The following is a 20,516-nucleotide window of genomic DNA, read 5'->3' on the forward strand; positions in this document are numbered from 1 at the left end:
TGCCACCCTCTGAGCCTAATGGCCGCCCGCCTGCATTCCTGCAGCCCTTGGGGGAAATGGCTGCATGAGCGACCTCGAAGTTTAAAGTCCAGCTGCTCGTGAGAAAACAAAGCCTCTAAGGGCAAAGCCTGGCCTCAATGTCAACACATGAAAAAAACTGAAAAAAAACTGCTTGGTGGTGCAAAAGGGCTTCTTAGTGCTCTGGCTGAAAGTGGAACGGGTTTGCCAGCTCTGCTGAGAGCTGCTCCAAGATTTGGGTATTCCTCCCACCCCACATTATTCAGTAACATAAAACAGGGAGAGATGAAAAGGACAAATATTTCTTTGGATCACATCAAAGCACAAGCTGATTGATGACTACAGGGATCAATTCTATGGTGTGGCTCTTTGACTCACCGTCCCCACAAAACACTTGCCAAGGCTTAGCTGCACTGGTCAATTCCCATCAGATTTTTGAGAAACCAAGCAACCAAGCGTGGGATTTCCCTCGTAGGGATGTATCTGAACAGATATGGCATGTTTCTTTTTGACTGTTAGGTTTGTATGGCTCAGCCATGAAGTACAGGAAGTACAGGAAACTCTTCCTGACTTCAGGAGCCCGGTCACAAACAGACACACAGAGTCTGTGAAAGGAGGCGTAAGCACGAGGCGGACCAGAGCACCTCCCTGGGCTGCTGTGCGGTGCACCTCGCAGCTGGGGCAGTCCTCCTGCCTGGCCCAGGATGAGAGGAAGGAGCCAAATGCTGGGATGCAGGGCCTGGGATCTGCCATGGCAATGGTGCCACAGGGAGTTGTTTGGCTCCCAGCACAGGCAGGCTCCTTAAAAGAGCAGGAAACCATTTCTACAGTCAGAGTAATGACTGAGGGGACGAAACCAACTGGTCAGAAAAGCTAAAGCCCTGATAGAATTCAATCTGGCCAGGGACATCAAGGGCAACAAGAAAAGCCTCTATAGATATGTCAGTGGTAAAAGGAGTGCTAGGGAAAATGTGAGCTCTTTTTGGAAGGAAACAGGAGAGCTGGTTACCCAGGATATGGAGAAGGCTGAGGTACTCAGTGACTTTTTTGCCTCAGTCTTCACTGGAATGAGCTCCAGCTGCACAGCACAAGTCACAGAAGGCAAAGGCAGGGACTGGAAGAATGAAGAACCGCCCACTGTAGGAGAAGATCAGGTTCGAGACCATCTAAAGAACCTGAAGGTGGACAAGTCCATGGGACCTGATGAGGTGCATCCGCAGGTCCTGAGGGAACTGGTAGATAAGTTGCTAAGCCACTATCCATCACATTTGAGAAGTCATGGCAGTCTGATGAAGTTCCCACTGACTGGAAAAGGAAACATAGAGCCTATTTTTAAAAGGAAAAAAGGAAGACCCAGTCAGTCCCACCTCAGTGCCTGGCAAAATCATGGAGCAGATCCTTCTGGAAACTGTGCTAAGGCACACAGAAAATAAGGAGGTGATTGGTGACAGCCAACATGGCTTTGCTAAGGGCAAATGGTGCCTGACAAATTTGGTGGCCTTCTTTGATGGTGTTACAGTGTTGGTGGATAAGGGAAGAGGAACTGACATCATCTACCTGAACTTTTGCAAAGCATTTGACACTGTCCCACATGACATCCTGTCTCTAAACTGGAGAAACATGGATTTGACAGATGGACCACTCGGTGGATAAGGAATTGGCTGGATGGTCGCACTCAGAGAGTTGAGGTCAATGGCTCAATGTTCAGGTGGAGACCAGCGGCAAGTAGTGTTCCTCAGAGGTCTGTACTGGGTCCAGCGCTGTCCAGCAGCACCTCTGCTATGAAGACAGGCTGAGTGAGTTGGGCTTGTTCAGCCTGGAGAAGAGAAGGCCCCGGGGTGATCTTATTGCAGCCTTCCAGTACTTAAAGGGAGTCTACAGGAAAGCTGGAGAGGGACTTTTTACAAGGGCGTGTAGTGATAGGACAAGGGGCAATGGCTTTAAACTGAAAGAGGCGAGATTTGGATCAGATACAAAGAAGAAATTCTTCCCTCTGAGGGTGGTGAGACACTGGAATAGGTTGCCCAGAGAAGTTGTGGATGCCCCATCCCTGGAAGTGTTCAAGGCCAGGTTGGATGAGACTTTGAGCAAACTGATCTAGTGGAAGGTGTCCCTGCCCATGGCAGGGGGGTTGGAAATAGATGATCCTTAAGGTCCGTTCCAACCCAAACGGTTCTTTGATTCAGTTCTATGATTCTATGAAAAGTGTTGAGGGTTTTTTTTGATCTGAGATAGAAACATAGAGATCATTCTGTGTTTTCATGTCATAAATTCCCAGCTATTGTTTGAGTATGCAGTTCTTGTAACAAAGATTAATTGATCTGAGCATTCATGAGTAAATCCCCAAATAAAACTTCACTTTACATCAACCGCAGTTTTTAAAACCAGCTTCAGTGAGTACTGAGGCAGATGAGCAGGGCTGAAGCAGACCATGTGCCTCACCAAGGCCTATCCCTGCCAACCCAGGGCTGATGTTGCAGCTCACATCAAGGACCCCTCAGGAAATGATTAACCTGTGCATTAAAACTGCATTGTGGGAGGTTTTTCCTGCACAATCTCTGCTGGGACATTGTTCCAGAAGTTCACTCAGAGTGAACTTCTAATATCAAGCTTGATTTTGTTCACAGCCAGTTCACAACCTTACATACTTACTTTTCCCTCATTGATATTTCTACAGAACCAATTGATACAGCCTCTCATCCTCTTTGGTTAACTCTGTGTTGAGCTTTCTTGAGTAAATGAGCTCTCCGTGCTCTCCTCAGTCCCCTGAGGCCACCAAGCCCCATGGTACCTGTCCCAGCCAGGGGCTGCTTGGCCAGGGGAAGCGGGAGCTGCTGCCGGTGGTCACATCTGGTGGGTGCTGGGGGGGGGTCAGCCAGTGCCTCGCGTGCAGAGGAGCCGCTGCGGAGGGTCACCTCCCCTCCTCGCCTTGCGGGCTGCCTTGCTTTTCCGTCCTCCTCGGGTCTCCCGTCCCCACGGGAGCGCAGGGCAGCCAGGCTGCCTCCGTAGCCCCCCCGCAGCCCCTGCTGGCCGCCTTCGCCTTCCCGCCGTGAGGAATATCGCCCCACGGCAAGTCTGGCTTCCTTCGGCATGAAAAATATGTCACCACTTGATGTCAGCACAGGACTTTGCAGAACCCAGCACAAAAGTGCTGATCTACAGATTATTATTTAAAAAACAAAACAAAACAAAACAAAACACAACAAAAAAAAGCCCAAAAAAACCCAAAAAACCAAGCCGTTTACATTTCGCAAACCTGTGCCAATTAAGGAACTGTGGTAGGTATAACATAATTATTAAAATTAGGTTAATAATAACAACACAGAGCTACAGAAGCTGTATTCTCATCAGACCTTAGTTAACCCATTCGTTTTTTCTTGCTGTTTTTTTTTTACAAAGTATTTCTTGACTGAGCAGCTGTGTCCTTGGGGATGTGCCGCGGTGTTCTCAGTGCATTATGGTACTGACCGGGCTTTTTCTGTATTGAAATTAGGGCAACAGGCTTTATGTTTTAATTTTCCTACTGCAATGGCAAATTGCACAAGGAGAGGATTTTAGAAGGGCAGTCCTTTCCTCACGTCTTTCTTTATGAAGAGTTACTGGGATTTCTTTTTCCATTCCTTTAATTATTGCAGCGAGCACATGGAGACGTGCTTCCTCAAGGAGTCCCACACCCCGAAGCCCCGGTTAAGGCTTGAAGCGTTACTCTTTGCTGCGTGAAACCTGCACATGGCACCAGATGGGAAATCTGCAGTTCCTCAAGATGGAGTAACCGAGTTGGTCGGTCCTGTTTTAACAACTGGTTCCCATAGAAGTCCTCCCTGCCAGCAGCACAGGGAGCCAAGGAAAGTGGGTGTGCAGACCAGCTGCCTGGGCAGTGATGGGGCAGTGATGGGGACATGCCCATGCCACGCACCTCGTGCTCCTCACCGGCCATCAGCCATCAGCCCTGATTCAGCGAGGGCAGCCGGGGACAGCTGTCCTGAGTAACTCTGTCACTGTTGCATGCTTTTGGGAAACGCACATCTCAGCTAGCGAAAGGGAAGAGCAATCATTTTCCAGAAAATGTCGCCCCCGCACTAAGCAAATAACAAAAGCTGATGTCTGGGTGGCAGCCATGTTTGTCCCGGGGATTGTCCTCCTGACGAGTGGCACGTGGGCACTGCAGTTATTTTTGTGTGGTGGACACTGAAGATGGTTCAAGGTGAAGGGGACTGTGGTGCACCTGCCCCGTGGCAGGAGGTGCAGGCTCAGAGGCACAGCTCCAGCCTCCTCTCCCCTCTCTGTAGCTTCTTGTCTTTGTGTCAGCCCTTGGCAGGGATCCGGGGGCCCTGGGATGAGGGAAAGCCCACAGCTGCTTGCTGCTGTAGGGCGGGAGGGAGGAGGAGGGACAAGGAGGGGGCCCAGGTGGAGCAGACCCCTCCAGTGTCATCTTGTGCTGTGCACCCCCGACCCTGGGCTGTGTGCCTGTTGCCAGATCACAGCTCTGGGAGCACAGGAGCAGAAGAAAGTGGAAGGATGTGTTTTCTCTGATGCGCTTAGAGGTGTGCAAGTGGGTGGTCAGTGAACTGGCAATGCTCAACTTGCTGGCAGTGAGGCAACAGCAGGGGCCCCTCTGAGTCCCTCTGCTCTGAATCATCTGTGCTGCAGATGGACCTGGCAAGTTCCTTGCCTCTGTCTCCTCTCCCACCTCATTTTCCCTCTGGCGTGGTCCTCAAAACCCCCATGGCTTCCTCTGTGCTCTCTCCTTGCTCCAGGTTACCCAAAGCCCCAGCTGGCAGGGCGAGGAGGTAGGAGCAGACGTGAATGACTGACGTCCTTGCAGCCCCGCTGCAGCCCACCCTGGGCAATCCTTGTCCACTCCCAGGTGACACAGGGCAGCAGACAAACAGCTGCTGAACCTATGGCCTTGTCACCGCTTTTGCTAACTCCTCATGGCTATTGCAAGCTATCTTCTTGCCCTCCATGTCATCATTTTCCATGCAGGTCACTCATCTCCCATCTCCTATCCAACAAACTGAAGCCAAAAAACTGCCTTGTCCCCTGAGTATCAATGGGTCCATAAAGCACCATCCCTTTGCCTGAGGCAGAGGAGAGGACCTTGACCAGCCACCCCCTTCCCAGCTGATCTCTCCCTCCCCATAGGGAAGGGCCCTAGAAAAGCTGCAGGTAAATCACAGCAATTGCTGCCAGGTCCAAAGAGACAAGGAGGGCAGAGGCCAGGTTTTGCTGTGATTTGACTCAGTAACTCCTCTGTCAGAGGGCTGGTAGAGTGTGTTCTTTGCATAGAGGCCATGGAAATGGAAGTAGCAGATTTGGGAGCAAGGGAGAGCTGTTTCCAATTAAAGAAGAAATGCTCCCTTGCAGACAACTGTTTAGGAACAGCAAAATGGGAGTGCGTCCCTCCTCAGCTCTGACTAGACATCAGCTGGTCCAAAGCAAGTGACTGTGGTCATGTGTAGTCCTGGTCACGAGCTGGCAGTGAGCGACACAAGCTAACTCCATTTACATGCCAACATACACACCGCTCGTACAAGGCAGAGTTATGAGCATCCATGCTTAAGAGCTTTGTGTGTACAGAAGCTATAAAAATATCAGCTGAGCTTTGCTCAGCCAGGAGAGAGGAAGCACATACTCCACAAAGGGTTAATCCTTAGTGCAGTTAAAATGGGTTATAATTCAGTTGAAGGGTTGGACTGTCGTCAGCCAATTCTGTTCACCACCTGCAGAAAATTCTATTTTTTGCCAAAGAGCGCATCACCCTTCCTAAAAGGAGGAAGAACTTGTAGCCGCTTCGGAGTGTCAGCACAGCCCTTCTGGCGTGGTTCCATATTGCAGGAAATCCTAGGGGAGTGGGCAGGGGGGAGGAATGTAACCCTGGGGAGCTCTGATTCTCTCCTGTGCATGTTGCACCCACAACAAGGACTTGAGCCTGGCCACAAAGTTGTGTAAGTCTCCTGACAGGAAAAACAAAAGCCACTTTGGAACTACTCAGACATCTGCCCCATCGCTGAAATTGTGCAAGGTCGGATTGGATGGGGCTTTGAGCAACCTTATCTAGTGGCAGATGTCTGTGGCCATGGCAGGGAGGGTCACACTAGATGATCTTTGGAGGTCCCTTCCAACCCAAACACTTCTACAGTTCTGTGGTCTCTGTAGATGCAAGCTCTGATGTTTTCTGTTTCTGTGTATACATTGCTAAAATAGCAATTATTAATATTTCATTTATTAAAATACATTAATTCTTTACTTCCACCTTGGTGTTTCTTTACCTTTTTTTCCTCACTTTTATCTCAGTATCCTTTTCCTTACCAAAATGGCAACTAATCAAACTGAGAAAGGATCAACCAGAGGACAGCAGAGCACATGCACAGACAACACTATCATTTAAGCTCATAGATGCAGCTTCAGTGATGGATAAGGGGTTTTAGTAAGGTGGTTAATTTTGCTCTGAGATGAGCAGTATCCTGATACCCTGTGAAAAATGCAGAAAAATCACTTTGGAGTCTGGGCTATTTGAATGAGGGCTTTATGATTCTTCGCCCATTTTCTCTGATAACATCTTCCTGTTGCCCTAACCTGGACTTCAGGATAAAAATGCTTAAGGATGGCTCACAGAGAAACCTAAACAGGATTTTCAGGCAAACTCACAGGATCGTAGAATCATAGAACTGTTTCTGTTAGAAAGGACCTTAAAGATCACCCGGTTCCAACCTTCCTGCCATGGGCAGGGACACCTTCCACTAGATCAGGTTGCTCAAAGACTCATCCAACCTGGCCTTGAACATTTCCAGGGATGGGGCATCCACAACATTTCTGGGCCACCTGTTCCAGTGCCTCATCGCCCTCAGAGGGAAGAATTTCTTCCTTATATCTAATCTAAATCTCGCCTCTTTCAGTTTAAAGCCATTGCCTCTTGTCCTGTCACTACATGTCCTTGTAAAAAGTCCCTCTCCAGCCCCCTCTAGGTACTGGAAGGCTGCTAGAAGGTCTCTCTGAAGCCTTCTCTTCTCCAGGCTGACAAGTTTGGACAAAGTCTGGTCTCCTGAAGTTCAGGGTAGTGAGCTTGCTGTGCGCCCTTCTCACTGCCGTAAGGATCTTGAACTCCACCATTTCATGGTCACTGCAGCCAAGGCTGCCCTTGAGCTTCACATTCCCAACAAGTCCCTCCTTGTTGGTGAGAATTAAATCCAGCATAGCACCTCCTCCGTAACTCCTGTAACACTGACACAATCTGAAGTGGCCAATGCTGAGGTAAGAAAGTGTTTGGAGTTTACCTGGAATTCAGACTTTTTAATGCTGCTTCCTTTTCCTTTCTCTTTTGCCCCATTTCCTGATTCTCTTTCCTGAGGTCATGGGGCAGCAGCCCTGCAGCTGTGCCCGCATATTGTGATTTAAGGTGTTTCTGTGACCAGCCAGTCACTTCCTCAGTAACAGATTCAGCAGGAGGGAAGCCCTGACCTGGCCTCAGTGGTGCCAGTGCAGAGCCAGCACCCGAGAGCTTCCACCCACAGCCCAGACAGATGTCACTGGGTGTTGGAAGTGGCTCCTGCCGTAAACCTGACTCTCAACCTGTGGGAGACAGGGACTCTGTGGATTGTGCAACTGCTACACTGCTGGATTGCATTTGGAAGATGACTTCTGCATTTATGACAAGGAAAAAATTCCATCCGTATTGAAAAATGATGCAAAAAACCTTATTCAAGTTTCAAAGTAAATGGCTTGAGTTAGAAGTCTATCTATCTTCTCTGTGAGGACTCAAAGAGCATTTAGGCAGATGACAAGATGCGTGCCTCGGTATGTGTCCCGAGTGAGAACTGTGATTCTCTGTGCAATTAAGCAGCTGGGACAAGTGTCCCTGCAGTCAGGATTTGTTCTTATCTGGTACTGAACATCTGAGCAGGTTGATGATGGTGTTTCATTGCCTGGCAATGCAAACTGGGAGGTGAGGAAGGAGATGATCTGGCGACTGACTCCTCTGAATTCACGCTGAGCTAAAGACGATGATCAAAGCCCATTGAAGGTTTCTGTGCCTTTTGTAATCAGTTATGAATAAACTAGGAGTGCTGCAGAGCCAGGGCAAGTGGTCATGCAGGGCTGGGAAGGAGAAGAGATGGATGGCAATAAGGGAATGGGTCAGCAAGTGCCAGTCCTGTGCAATGGCCTTCCCTTAGTCCCTGGGACACATCTGAGCATGGCCCAGGGTTCCTGTCCTGGTTTTAGCTGGGACAGAGTTAGCTCTTCTTTTTAGCAGCTAGAAGAGCTCCGTGTTTTGGTTTTACTCAGAGGCTCGCCCTGAGAAGAATGCTGATAGCAAGCTGGTGTTTGTGGTGGAATTTAAGATTGAGGGCCAAACTGGCCAATTAGTATTCCATATCATGCAGCATCATGCCCAGTATAAAAGTGAGGGTCAGCCGGGAAGAAGGGCTTTTGCGCTTTGGCTCTTTCGCCGCTTTTGCTCTTTTGCGCTGGCTGCGCTTTTGCTCTATTGCGTTTTTTTTCTCTCTCTCCCAGTACTCCCACTCTCGGAGTACTCTCTCTCTCTCTCCGCCCCTCTCTATTTCGGGGCCTTGCGTTCGTCCGGGATTGCAGCTTCGGGACGAGACGGGCTGCGAATAAGAGGGGGTGGTGGGCATCTACACTGTGTATTACTTATCTGTATTAAATTGTTCTTATCTCAACTCACGGGTTTCCCGTTTCTCCTTTAATTCTCTCCCTCATTTCCTGGGGGTGGGGGAGGGTGAGTGACCGGCTGTGTGGGTTTGGTTGTTGGAGCGGCCTAACCCATGACAGTTCCATATATCAGATTTAACTCTCTCAATACATAATTTACGGCTGAATTATAATCAGAGGTTTCAGTGGAGGTGCTATGGGAAGTCAAGCAGGGGTAAATCCTTTGGAGCACTGATGTCAGAGAGTTGCATACACAGCCATCAGAGGCTGAACTCCTTTCTGTGGCTTTATTGAAAACCATGACCTGCGATGTGCTGTCACTCCAGGGTTGAGTTCAATTAACAGTCCTGAAGTTCAGGAGATGTGTCAGAGAAAAAAGGGGGAAAATCAAGCAAATAGAACAGGCTCCAGCATGATTTTTCTGAGTTTTTCGTAGGGAAACAGGTCAGTGGTCATTGCAAGACAAACTTAACTGCCCTATTCCTTTCAAACTGATCAACACAATCCATATTAAAAAATACTTCAAAACGGTGACTTTCACACTTGCAAGCTGGATATCGTGAAGCCAGGGAATGAGAGAAATATTGCACACTGTATGCCACAATATGATTTGTAACATCTCTCTTTTTCCTCTCTTCCAAAATATGTACTGACACACATTTTAAAGTACATCACAGAGTATTTCATTTTTCTGTAGAGACTCGAACATCTTAATATCTAGTTCACTATTTTTAAGTACCGCTGAACTGGCAGAAAAACAAGTCTTTTTTTCCATCTGGATTGAAATAAGGCAGACAGAGGATGTTAGGTTCAGCTGATTAGAGAGTCAGGCTTTTCTTAGTCTTGAAAGGTTATTTACCCTTGTAGACTTAAAAACTCTTCAGTTGTGAATAATTTAAATAACGCTTTATATAAACGATGACATACAACAATATTGTAATTTGTAGGGTATGCAATACATTCACTTTATTATAGCCAAAATCACGACATGAGTAATGATGGTGAAGAAAGTATCTCAGAAAGAACGCAAGAAAATATCAAAACACCAACAGTGATTCTGGTGATGATAAGCAAGCCTTTCCAACTCAAATAGCTTCATCTAACTACTTGTTTGAGTCAGTGACACGCCCCGTTATTTAGATTCATGTGGATACATGGGTGGTTTTTGTATTTTCTAGTTTTTTCTGTCTATACGCATATATATATATATATATATATATAAAATTAGGTAGCTTTTCCAGAGGCTTTTAAAAATGTTGTCCTACTCTGATACTGTCTTACTTTGATATTATCTTAGTCTGGTTTGTTTCTATAAAGCAGGTGCTGTCACAGAAATGTGGCATTAGTTCCAATTTTCATTGCACTGGGAGGGGGCTTATGAGCAAGACAAAGCCTCCAATAGACAAATTTAGGTTATCACAGCAAGAGCAGAAAGAGTTCCTAAACTATCACATTGGAAGAAATTTCATTATTGTCCAAAACCAGCAAGCTGTGTTTGAAGTCCAAGCCCGCCTTCTGAAAACTAGGCATTAGCTCATGAATGAATAAATTGCATCTCCTAAGGCAAGCACAAACTACGAGACTTTTCCAAGTGTTTTAGAAAGAGGAAAATATTACTTAAGGATCAGATCTAATGGCTAAGACAATTAGGTTGATTAAATGTCAAACTGTTAAGAGTTTTCTGTCAAAACATGTCTTACCCAGGGTAGAAACTTTGACAATTTGGTGTATACTCCATATTTCCCTTGCGTTCCACACCCTTCTCCCCAGCTGATGATACCAGTAACAAAATAAGTGCCATTGTATTTGGTTACATGGGGGCCTCCTCCATCTCCTTGGCAGACATCTTTTCCATCTTTATCATAACCAGCACAGAACATGTTTTTTGTGACCAGATTGCGAAGCGCGAGCTTGCATGTGTCCCTGTCCACATAAGGGATTTGAAGCACTTTCATTCTTTTGACCAGCCGCGCACGTTTAAACATGGCCCCAAAGCCACTGACAATTCCGAACGTTTGGTTCATCAGAACGTCATTAGCAAAGTCTTCTTCTGGAAGGCATGCTGGGACAACATCTTCAGAAAATGTGATAGGTTCCTTCAATTTGAGAAGGGCTATGTCGCTGTCGTAAGTTTTTATATCAAATTCAGGATGTGCAATTATTTTTTCCACTGTGTGCATTGCTCTACTTGGCTCCTCCTTTTCTTTGTCCACCATCCCTGTGTCAGATTATTAAAGCAGCTGTTAAGAAGACAATACCAAGTCTAAACTGCATCTCAATAAGAGACCAAAGTTCCTTGCACTTCTTATACGCATTGTACTGCATGAATAAAATAGACCGGGCCTGTGTCCTGATGCTGTAGCATTTTATACCCATTTTGGAGGGGTTTAGAGAGCTGCCAAAATGCCAAGCAAGTAGAAAATCAGAACTTTGTTATCACGACTTTGTTATCAGAATGATACTCTCAATGAAAGCTTTGATATAAAGTTTTTGGCTTCATTACAATATTCCCAATTGAACTTTAATGATATACAATCAAAAGCCTCAACATAGAAGAGAAGAATCATGCCTCTCATTTGTAGAGTAATATAGTCAAACAGACTTAAATAGGAAACAGATATTCATTGTCTTTTAAAACTTTAACATTCTGCATACAAAAATTTACCAGTTTATACACATTTAGTCTTTCCCAATTTATATGGAGTCTCTCTGGGAATCAAATGGACAGACAAATGAAGATTAGACAAACAGTTTTTTGTTTTACTATTGTAGGCTGAGTGCAATTTTTATGACTCAGAACACCATTTTTCAGTGCCTAGATCTTGTGATAAAATACTTTTTCATAAATTACAGTAACAAATAATAAATTTGAAGTTTCAAGTATGGAACAGACTTAGACTAGTACCTATGTGCTGTCAGAAACAGTTATTGCTGACCTCTGAATGGGGCATCTGGAATTCTTCAAGGCTTGGCCAACACTGGAAATTGCACAAAGGACCAATTTAACTACATCAGCTCAACCTTACTTGCCCACATACCTTGCTGGTTTATATTTGGTTCCTATCATACACAAGCTACACTAGGCCAAATGAAGCTTAAAGAAACTGTCCATTCAGCCAAGTTGAGCATGCATTTCACTGTTAGTCAAGGGATGAGATGAGGCAGTGAGAAATAAAAAGAGGGTAAGAAAAACTCTGGCAGAGTTCAGTGTCCTGCATATGGGGACTATAACACGGGACAGTTTCTTATTTTCATAGTAAAGGGCAAAATCAGAAGCACTTACCAACGAGAACCCGTAAGTCTCTAGGCTGGTTAACACAATTAGCTCCAGTAAGTATAAAATACTCATTTAGAATTGTCCCCCCACATATCAGTTCATCATAATCATCTGCTAGTAGAACAGCCTGCAAAGAGAGAGAAGAAAGATAAAGCACAAAAAGGTATGTACAGAGAAATCCTGAACAGCTAGCTGAGATTCAAGCAGTTTTCTTAAAGTAGACATTTTCATATGTATTTTCTGTCAGTCATCCTTCATTCAGAGGTGGTGAGAGTTACACTGAGGTGTAGCCGCCACAGTGGGAAACTTCTCAAGACAGACCTTTTTCCTGGCTCAAAGTGGAGTTTGCACATTCAGTTATTTTACCAACAGATTTTTGTTGTTATTTTTTAAACAAAATTTAGCTAATGTTGTAATAGTACTATTCCTGTTTGGGTTTTCTGTTTCACTTTATTCTTGGCCACAACAGGAACTCAGGCTATTCTTCTGACACCACCACACTGCAACCCAAACAATGCAGTGGCTGACAGGGAAGGGTCCCTGTGGCTCACCCAGCTCTACGTTCTATATCTGCAACCCTAATCTCTCCTGGCCTCCCCCTCTCAGCATTCGCTTGGTGCTGAAATGGAGGCGCAATGCCATGTAGGATACCTGTGCAGAAACACAGTACTCAGGAGAGTGGAACCATCACCCAAAACTTTGACACCAAGGAAGTCTGTCTCAAATCAAGCTGGGTCCACTTGGCAAGCGGGGATGAGTACGAAGAAAAGTGGCTGTCAGTCCTGGTGAGCAGAGTCAGGTGTTAAACATCTCAGGACAAGGGCACCTTACCTGCCACGGGGATGTGCTGGGTAAACTGTCAGTCTCCCCAGTGACCTCTGGATGGCTGCTCGGGGCCTCAGTGCTTTCCTCATCTTCAGGAGGAGCATCTGGACTTGCTGTGGTTCCTGTGACTTTCTCTCGACCATCTTCATCATGTCTCTGAATCTTACCACATGGGAACTTGACTGTGAAGGCAAAATCGAAACGCTAATTCTTGATGTCTGGATGGTACTGCGACTTTGAGGCATGTGTCGCTCGCTAAGAGCAAGACATTCCCATCTACAACTCAGAGCAAACAGCTGTGAAGGCTCGGCTGCTGTTACCAGCCTTGACTTTTGCTGAGAGATACTTTTCTTGCTGATTTAAGTGAGTTTCTAGGATGTAGAGGACTACAGTCTTCCATTCTATGACAGGGTGACCCGCCTGGTTGACGAGGGAAGGGCTGTGGATGTAGTTTTCCTTGGCCTCAGTAAAGCCTTTGATACAGTTTCTCATAGTGTTCTGGTTGAGAAACTGATAACTGCTGGCCTGGATAGGCACACCCTCCTTTGGGTTAAAAACTGGCTGGATGGCCGGGCCCAAAGAGTGGTGGTAAATGGGGCTAAATCCGGCTGGAGGCCGGTCACCAGTGGGGTTCCCCAGGGCTCAGTGCTGGGTCCAGTTCTGTTTAACATCTTTATCAATGACCTGGATGAGGGGATTGAATGTACCCTCAGTAAATTTGCGGACGACACCAAGCTGGGAGGCTGTGTCGATCTGCTTGAGGGTAGGGAGGCCCTTCAGAGGGATTTGAACAGACTGGATCGTTGGGCTGAGGCCAATGGCATGAGCTTTAATAAGGCCAAGTGCAGAGTCCTTCACTTGGGGTATAAAAACCCCAAGCATCGCTATAGGCTCGGGGAAGAGTGGCTGGAGAGCTGCCTGGCGGAGAAGGACCTGGGAGTGTTGGTTGACTACCGGCTTGATATGAGCCAGCAGTGTGCCCAGGTGGCCAAAAAGACCAATGGGATACTGGCGTGTATCAAGAATAGTGTGACCAGCAGGAACAGGGAAGTGATCCTGCCCCTGTACTCGGCACTGGTGAGGCCGCACCTGGAATATTGTGTCCAGTTTTGGGCCCCTCGCTTTAAGAGAGATATTGAGCTCCTGGAGCGAGTCCAAAGAAGGGCGACTAAACTGGTCAAGGAGCTGGAAAATAAAACTTATGAGGAGCGGCTGAGGGAATTGGGGCTGTTTAGCCTGGAGAAGAGGAGGCTGAGGGGAGACCTGATTACAGCCTACAAATACTTGAGAAAAGATGGTGGGGAGGTGGGGGAAGGGCTCTTCACATTAGTGTTGGGTGATAGAAAAAGAGGAAATGGGTATAAGCTTAGTCAGGGGAGATTCAGGTTGGATGTTAGGAAGTATTTCTTCTCTGAAAGGGTTGTCAGCCACTGGAATAGGCTGCCCAGGGAGGTGGTTGAGTCCCCATCCCTGGATGTGTTTAAGAATGATCTACTTGGGGATATGGTTTAATGGGGATTAGGGATGGTTGGACTTGATGATCTCTAAGGTCTTTTCCAACCTAGAAATCTATGAATGAATTTCTGAGGGGGATGATGCCTGTGCTGTCCCTGAGGCACCAAGCCAAGTGACATGCAAGGGACAGTAACTTCCAGCAGAGCAGAAGGAAAGACAGTTGCTTGTGAAAACAATGTCCATCACTGAAGTGCCATTCAATAGAGCTTGTCTGACAGAGCCCTCAGTGTAAGAGACAGTTTCATGGTCAGAAAAAGAAATCTAGCTTCCAGCGCATCTAGTGCTGTTCTTCACTACAAGAAATGATTCAGACCTGCCGGAACACGGTTTTGCAGTCAAAAGCAGCCTTTAGAGTTACAGACAGGTACCTACAGTGGAGAAAAATGGTTTGCAGGCAACAGGTCACTTTCAGGGAATCAACTGTTCATGAAAATGAGAGAAAACTCCCTTAATATTTCGAGGAAAACTCCTTGACAGTAGTATTTTGCAATTAAATTAGATATGCAGGTGTCCTTATCAGGGGTGGCTCTGCTAGATTTTTCAAGACATTAACAAAAACTTTGCAAACGCAAAAGGACTAGAATAGTTGAAAAATGAAAATCATTTTCCACTTCTAAAACTTGCCCGTTTTGAGCAAGTGAGAAAATGGGTTCAGCGTTTTCAAAGTATTTAAAAGTTAAGCATCTTCCATTATCTGCCTCATTATTTTTGTGCACCTGCTGTTATCAAATCTTTTGTAATTGGGAAACAGAGCACAGTATTCTATGTTAGGAATTATAAGCTCCTGACAGCAATTTGGTATTAAATTACAAAGGGCATTATAACAAATATCATCAGACAGACAGAAGAAAAGACTAAGATTAATAATTGTAAATGTTCACTTTGAAGGCAGGTGAAACAGATGGATTTAAATTCAATGCCAGTAGTTATTAATGTATTTAGGTTACTATATGGTAACGGCAGAAAACCTGCTTCTAGAAGAAAATAGGAAGGCAGGTTGTATTCCTTTGAAATGGTACAGGTGATATTTGAGAGGAAACAAGTGAGATATAATTGCAATCACATTATGTCACTACCGCTAAAATTATAATGAGTCCTTGAGAACTGTATGTCGTAATGGGAGATGTTTCTTGGGTTCCTACTTGTGTGGATATGTAGGTGTTCAGCACACGCTGGAGGCCTTGAAAATAGACACCAATTTTCACCAATGATAAATCTAACCCGTTCCTATCTAATAACGTCTCCTGAAGCATGAACGGTCTGTTTCAGCCTGTGAGAGAAGGGGAATCTGCGCCCCACTGTAACCATTAGTTTCTCATACGGCTTTTCACCTGCTGGGACATGAGCTTTGCAGTCCACTCTGAGAATGCGCCCACTTCCACAGAATGCTTCCGTGAGCTATTTTTGCTACTGCACATTGCTCACAGTTGCACAATTTGATGTTACTTAAATTATGACCTTTAGCTAAGATCTTACCAAATTTGTTGGCAACACCTCAAGCAAGCCATGCGAAAGGCATGAACAGTTACCATTAGTCTTTATGCTACAATGGCACTGCAGCACACCAGCACTTCCCAAACATGGTGAAGATGTGATGTGTGTCCCATAGAATGAACTTTAAGTGTGGCTTCGTACCTACAGGGACGCAGGTTTTGTTGTCACTGTCTAGGACGTAGCCAGCAGCACAGGAACATACAACGCCTTCATCTTCAGCTTTGCAAAACTGCCCGCAGTTCCCGTTGTTGACCTTGCATGCATTTGGTGTGACTGCAAAGCAGAAAAAGGTATAGGCAGGCTAGAAATTCATGGTGATTTCATAAAAGCACAAGCAGCTCATAAAACCTTGCTTACAAGCATTAGTCAATGCCCCCACCTCCCCCCCCCCCCTTTTTGGAAATTCTGTGCAATTCTTGCCAAAGGCCTTAGTAATAACAACAGTTGCAACTATCATTATTTAAAAAATAGAGAGCTGTAAACATTAGGTAGACCAGGATTATTTTACATCTTATGCTGTGTTTCCCAACTATAACTGGCAGCTCTTTGAGGGCAAAGGAAGGGATAATCTGTACTCACCAGAACTGCCATTGCACTGAGGCAAAGATGAACATGGGTGTGGGTAAGAGGCTAAAACTAGAAACAACTGAAGTATCAATAATAAATGAAGTATTGGACTGTTGGTAGACCCTTGCAATATTCCTTTTCCCTCTGTATATGACTCATATAACTCACCTGAGCTCAATCCTTGGCACTGCAAGATCACAGGCAGAATGGGAGAGCTCTTCCTGGCATTAACAGCGTGAGCGCAAGGAGAGGTAAAGCAGTTCTAACAGATGCAGTTTAACCTGTTCCTACAGATCCACGATGAGATTCCACAGCTCACCTGCGCAGCCTAATCTGCTCCTTAACTAGCCTTATAACATCTAAAAAATGTTTCTTAATATCTAACCTGACTGTCCCTCAGTGTGGTGTGATCCCATTACTTCTTGTCCTAGCTGTTCATCCTCGTGAAAACAAAGAAGACTTCTTGCTTTTACTATGTTTTACAAACTTCCTTGGTTGTATATTGTGGCACTGAGGGTGAAATTTTGGACTTGTTTTTACTGAATTGCCTTCTATTTACATTGGACATAGTGTTCCAGTTTCACAAGATTGTCTTGAACTCTCATCTGGACTTATGGTAGTCCTTCCACTCTGGAATGAGCTACAAAGTCAGTGAGTAAACACTCTTTTCCATCTTGCATGTCACTGTGGAAAATACCAAGTATCAGAGGTTCTCAGGCTCACCTGTGTGGAGCCCTGCACTCCATATAATCTTTCAACCAACTAGCACAGTTTCTCAATCAGATGTGCACCAAACTTAGAGTAGTTTCATCCAGGCCATGTTTGTCTTTCTGTTGCAATAAAAGTGTTACATAAAAAGATAGAGAGATCTAACATGTACTGGATCTTTTGCAGCCACCCAGCCTATTACTCTGTCCTTGGAGGAGATTGATGTGATTTGTTCCTAACAAGTGCAGCTCAGCAGTTTCTTTTTTCCTTGTTGGACACAAATAATCTGGTACCTTAAGGAATAAAGATTTTCTTCTCCATTGGGAACAGACTAACATTCTTCTTGATCTCTCTTCCAATATCTGTATACTTAGATCAGCTCTTGATTGTCACATCATGTTTATCTTACTGTATTTACTCCTCAGCTTTTCTGGTTTTGTACCAGGATGTTTGCAATTCTTTTATACAGATCTAGATTTTTCTGTACCTCTTTTTGGAGGTCAGGTCATGAAGGAGTTCATGATTTTAATTAATCCTCCTGTCCTTTCTTGACCTTGGGATAGTTTGGTCACGTGCCTTAAACAATTGGGGGTTTTGTGGGTTTTTTTTAGAAGTAGCCAGATCTTTCTCTCTTTTAAGTGATACAGTAATTTTATTCTCTTATTCTTGTTCTTTGCTTCCTTCACGAGCTCTGTCATTTGACAACTGCTTTTATTAACATCATCCTCTGTCTTAGTATTGTCAGCACTTCTAGTCTGTTCATTAAAATCAAATGTAGATAAATGCACTCAAAATTGATTTCTATACGTGTTTGTATGAGCAAATTTTCCTTGAAACATTCTGAAAGCTCTCAGGGCACCCTGTGTCCCACTAAGTACCTTTCCCACCTCATCTCTGGGGTGTCAAAATCTCCCTCTTACTCCCAGCTCTTGTAATGTGGGTGACTCAGGTGTTTGTTCAGTTGTGTTCAACCAGTCCTCTGTAATCACCAATTGACTTTTACAGCAAAATTAAACAACAAAGCATGCATCATGTCTGCAGTATGATTCACACACTTACTCTGCAGAGAAGCGTCTCAGGCTCCAACCTCAAAGACAGGTGAGACGCTTCCTCAAGCAGAGATTGGATGTTTGTGTTGAGACTTCGACAAGCACACTGTGTGACGGTGTGGGGTTCTGGTTGCCCTCTGCACTGTTACACCTTGTGGGGTTCATTTTGTCACCCAACAGCTTCTGAATGGATAGTAAGGATTACTTAATTACCACATCTCAGGAGGACATGAAGAATAGCACATCGTTTGTGCTGTCAGTTTGAAAGCCCTGCATACTGATGTATTAACCTCGTATTTTACACTGACACAATTGCTTCAGTTCAAAATGGCATTCCTCTAGTGACTAAGTCCTGGCTCTTATTGCATGGCAGCAGATAGATGGGAGCAAAGAGGGTGAGCAAGCAAAGCTACTAAGTTTTCACTCATGTCATCCTGGCCCACAAAACAAATAGTGGCAAATAATTACCTGTGTGGTTTAGGCAAAGCAGCACAAAGCCAACTTAAAGCAAAGACTGTACCTGTCTGCACTGTCTGAAGGCACAGGAGGACAATGGGAAGAAGCCACATTGTCCCACGATGACCTGCCATTGTCATCCTCTGAGCTCACTGTGCGTCTTCCACTGGTTTCTCTGCAGGGCTCTGGGGCAGCTGCTAAATGAGGAACACTACAGTGCAAAGGTCACTAACTCATGAGAAAACAAAACTAGAGCAAAGTCTGAGCTCAATGTCAGCACAGGACAACGTTAAAACAGAAAAAGCCACCGTGCTGCAGCAATGTCACTCAGCTTGCATGGGCAGCCTGCCTCATGTCAGCAAAGCCCCTCTCGCCTGCATGGGCAGCGTGGAGTTGGGTTTGCCAGCGATGCTGTGACACCTGCGTGTTTCAGACTCCTCAGGAAGAGGGATTCCATAAACCAAGGCAGGTTCTAACTCAGCAGAATAACCTGTGGTTGCATGGTCAAACTTGTTTATGCTACTGAAACTCCAGATACCAGGCTGTCACTTGATGGTTTCCTCTGCAGCACCATGGTCTGCCACTATCTCCTGTCTCCCTGTCCACTGCAGGTGGCTCTCTGTCTTCAGGAAGCATGGATGAAGCCTCCCTAAAAGAGCTTTAGTAGCCAGGCAGCAAGGAGCTAAAGCAAGTGATCTGGCTCTTGCCCATGCCCCAAGGAAGGCAGAACACCCAGAGCCAGAGCTGTGTGCCTCCCCAATCTGGGCAGAAGCAGGAAATTGTCTCAGGAGTAGCTCAGGGCACCAGATTTGTAGAGCTCAGTAAGCGTATTCCAAAGATGTTGCCTCTCAGCTCTGGCAGTGCCTCAGGAAGCAAGTAAAGCACGGAGCTAATGAGAACAAGAAAAAACAAGAGGGAAAGCTGAAGCTTTTTTTCTGAGCTAGGCCTATAAGGTATTGCCCAAGGTTTTGTTCTCTTTTATTCCAAATCACTGTAGTTTGAAGTGCATTAAGTAGGGTGAAATCAGTTGTCATGCTGGTAGGTGAAGCCTTTGGATCCAGTGGAGCCAGTAAGCAGGTATCCTGTAGAGACGCAGCAGCCTGGATGGGACCTCTGGGACACACAGAATCCAGTCTCTGTCACAAGCACCAGGCCAGATCATACTGTCACCAATTCATCATTTTGCACTTTATTCTGGATGGATCTTTTTTTTTTTTGTTTGGCTCACACCACTCCATGGGGACAGGTGTTGACTGACCTGCCTGTAGAAGACAGTCCTGTCAGGTGAGTCGCCTGTGTCGGGGAGCAGTGAAGAGGAAGGAAAACCTTCTTGCCTGCTATTGATGTGCTAGTGCAGGACACAACTGTGTGACCATAACAGTGACCCATTCCTTGTGTTTCTCACCTGGAAGCACAGAAAACAGGGGCTGGCAAGACCTCCAGGATCATCCACTGAGCCAACAAAGGATCGAGTTTACCTCTATTATTCTTGGCATGTTGGAAGAGGCTCCAGTGAAGGAGCCTTCTGGGAAATTGCTTCCAGCTGGACACCACACCTGAAAAGGAGTGTTCTTATGCTGTACTGTAGGATGCGATACCGAAGTCTGGCTTGTCCACCTTTGTTCCCTAGGGCAGCCCCTATCTTGCCGCACGCCTGACAGCTACTTATCTCTCCCGCTCTGAAAGACTACCGACATTGGAGAATTCAGTGCTCCCAGACACAATTTTTCTGTAACTAGGACTGAAGCTGAGAAGGTTTAAAGAAGAATATATGGAGCAACACTACTCCATATACAAAAAAAAACATCAAAGCGCAGACCTTCTGCCTGGAAACCTTACAGCACGGATCAGATCGTAGCATCTGAACAGACTATGTGTGGGAAATCATTGGCTGAGTTTGCCTCTTTCTAAGAAAATGAGTATCTTGGCATCTA

At 45.6% G+C, this 20,516-nt stretch overlaps 1 protein-coding gene across 1 annotated transcript; it reads right to left on the reverse strand.

The window, feature by feature from the left end:
* Window positions 1–10,361: 10,361 nt before the first annotated feature.
* Window positions 10,362–18,716, reverse strand: LOC104373579 (coagulation factor X). Its single transcript, XM_086615854.1, has 5 exons — window positions 18,647–18,716; window positions 15,944–16,075; window positions 12,800–12,975; window positions 11,975–12,095; window positions 10,362–10,909 (listed from the first exon to the last, which is right to left on the reverse strand). Exons 1-5 carry the CDS (start codon window positions 18,714–18,716, stop codon window positions 10,362–10,364), a joined length of 1,047 nt encoding a protein of 348 aa, XP_086471980.1.
* Between the last annotated feature and the right edge of the window lie 1,800 nt (window positions 18,717–20,516).

Source organism: Tauraco erythrolophus, chromosome 1 (assembly GCF_009769465.1).
Source record: "Tauraco erythrolophus isolate bTauEry1 chromosome 1, bTauEry1.pri, whole genome shotgun sequence".
Lineage (NCBI taxonomy): Eukaryota > Metazoa > Chordata > Aves > Musophagiformes > Musophagidae > Tauraco > Tauraco erythrolophus.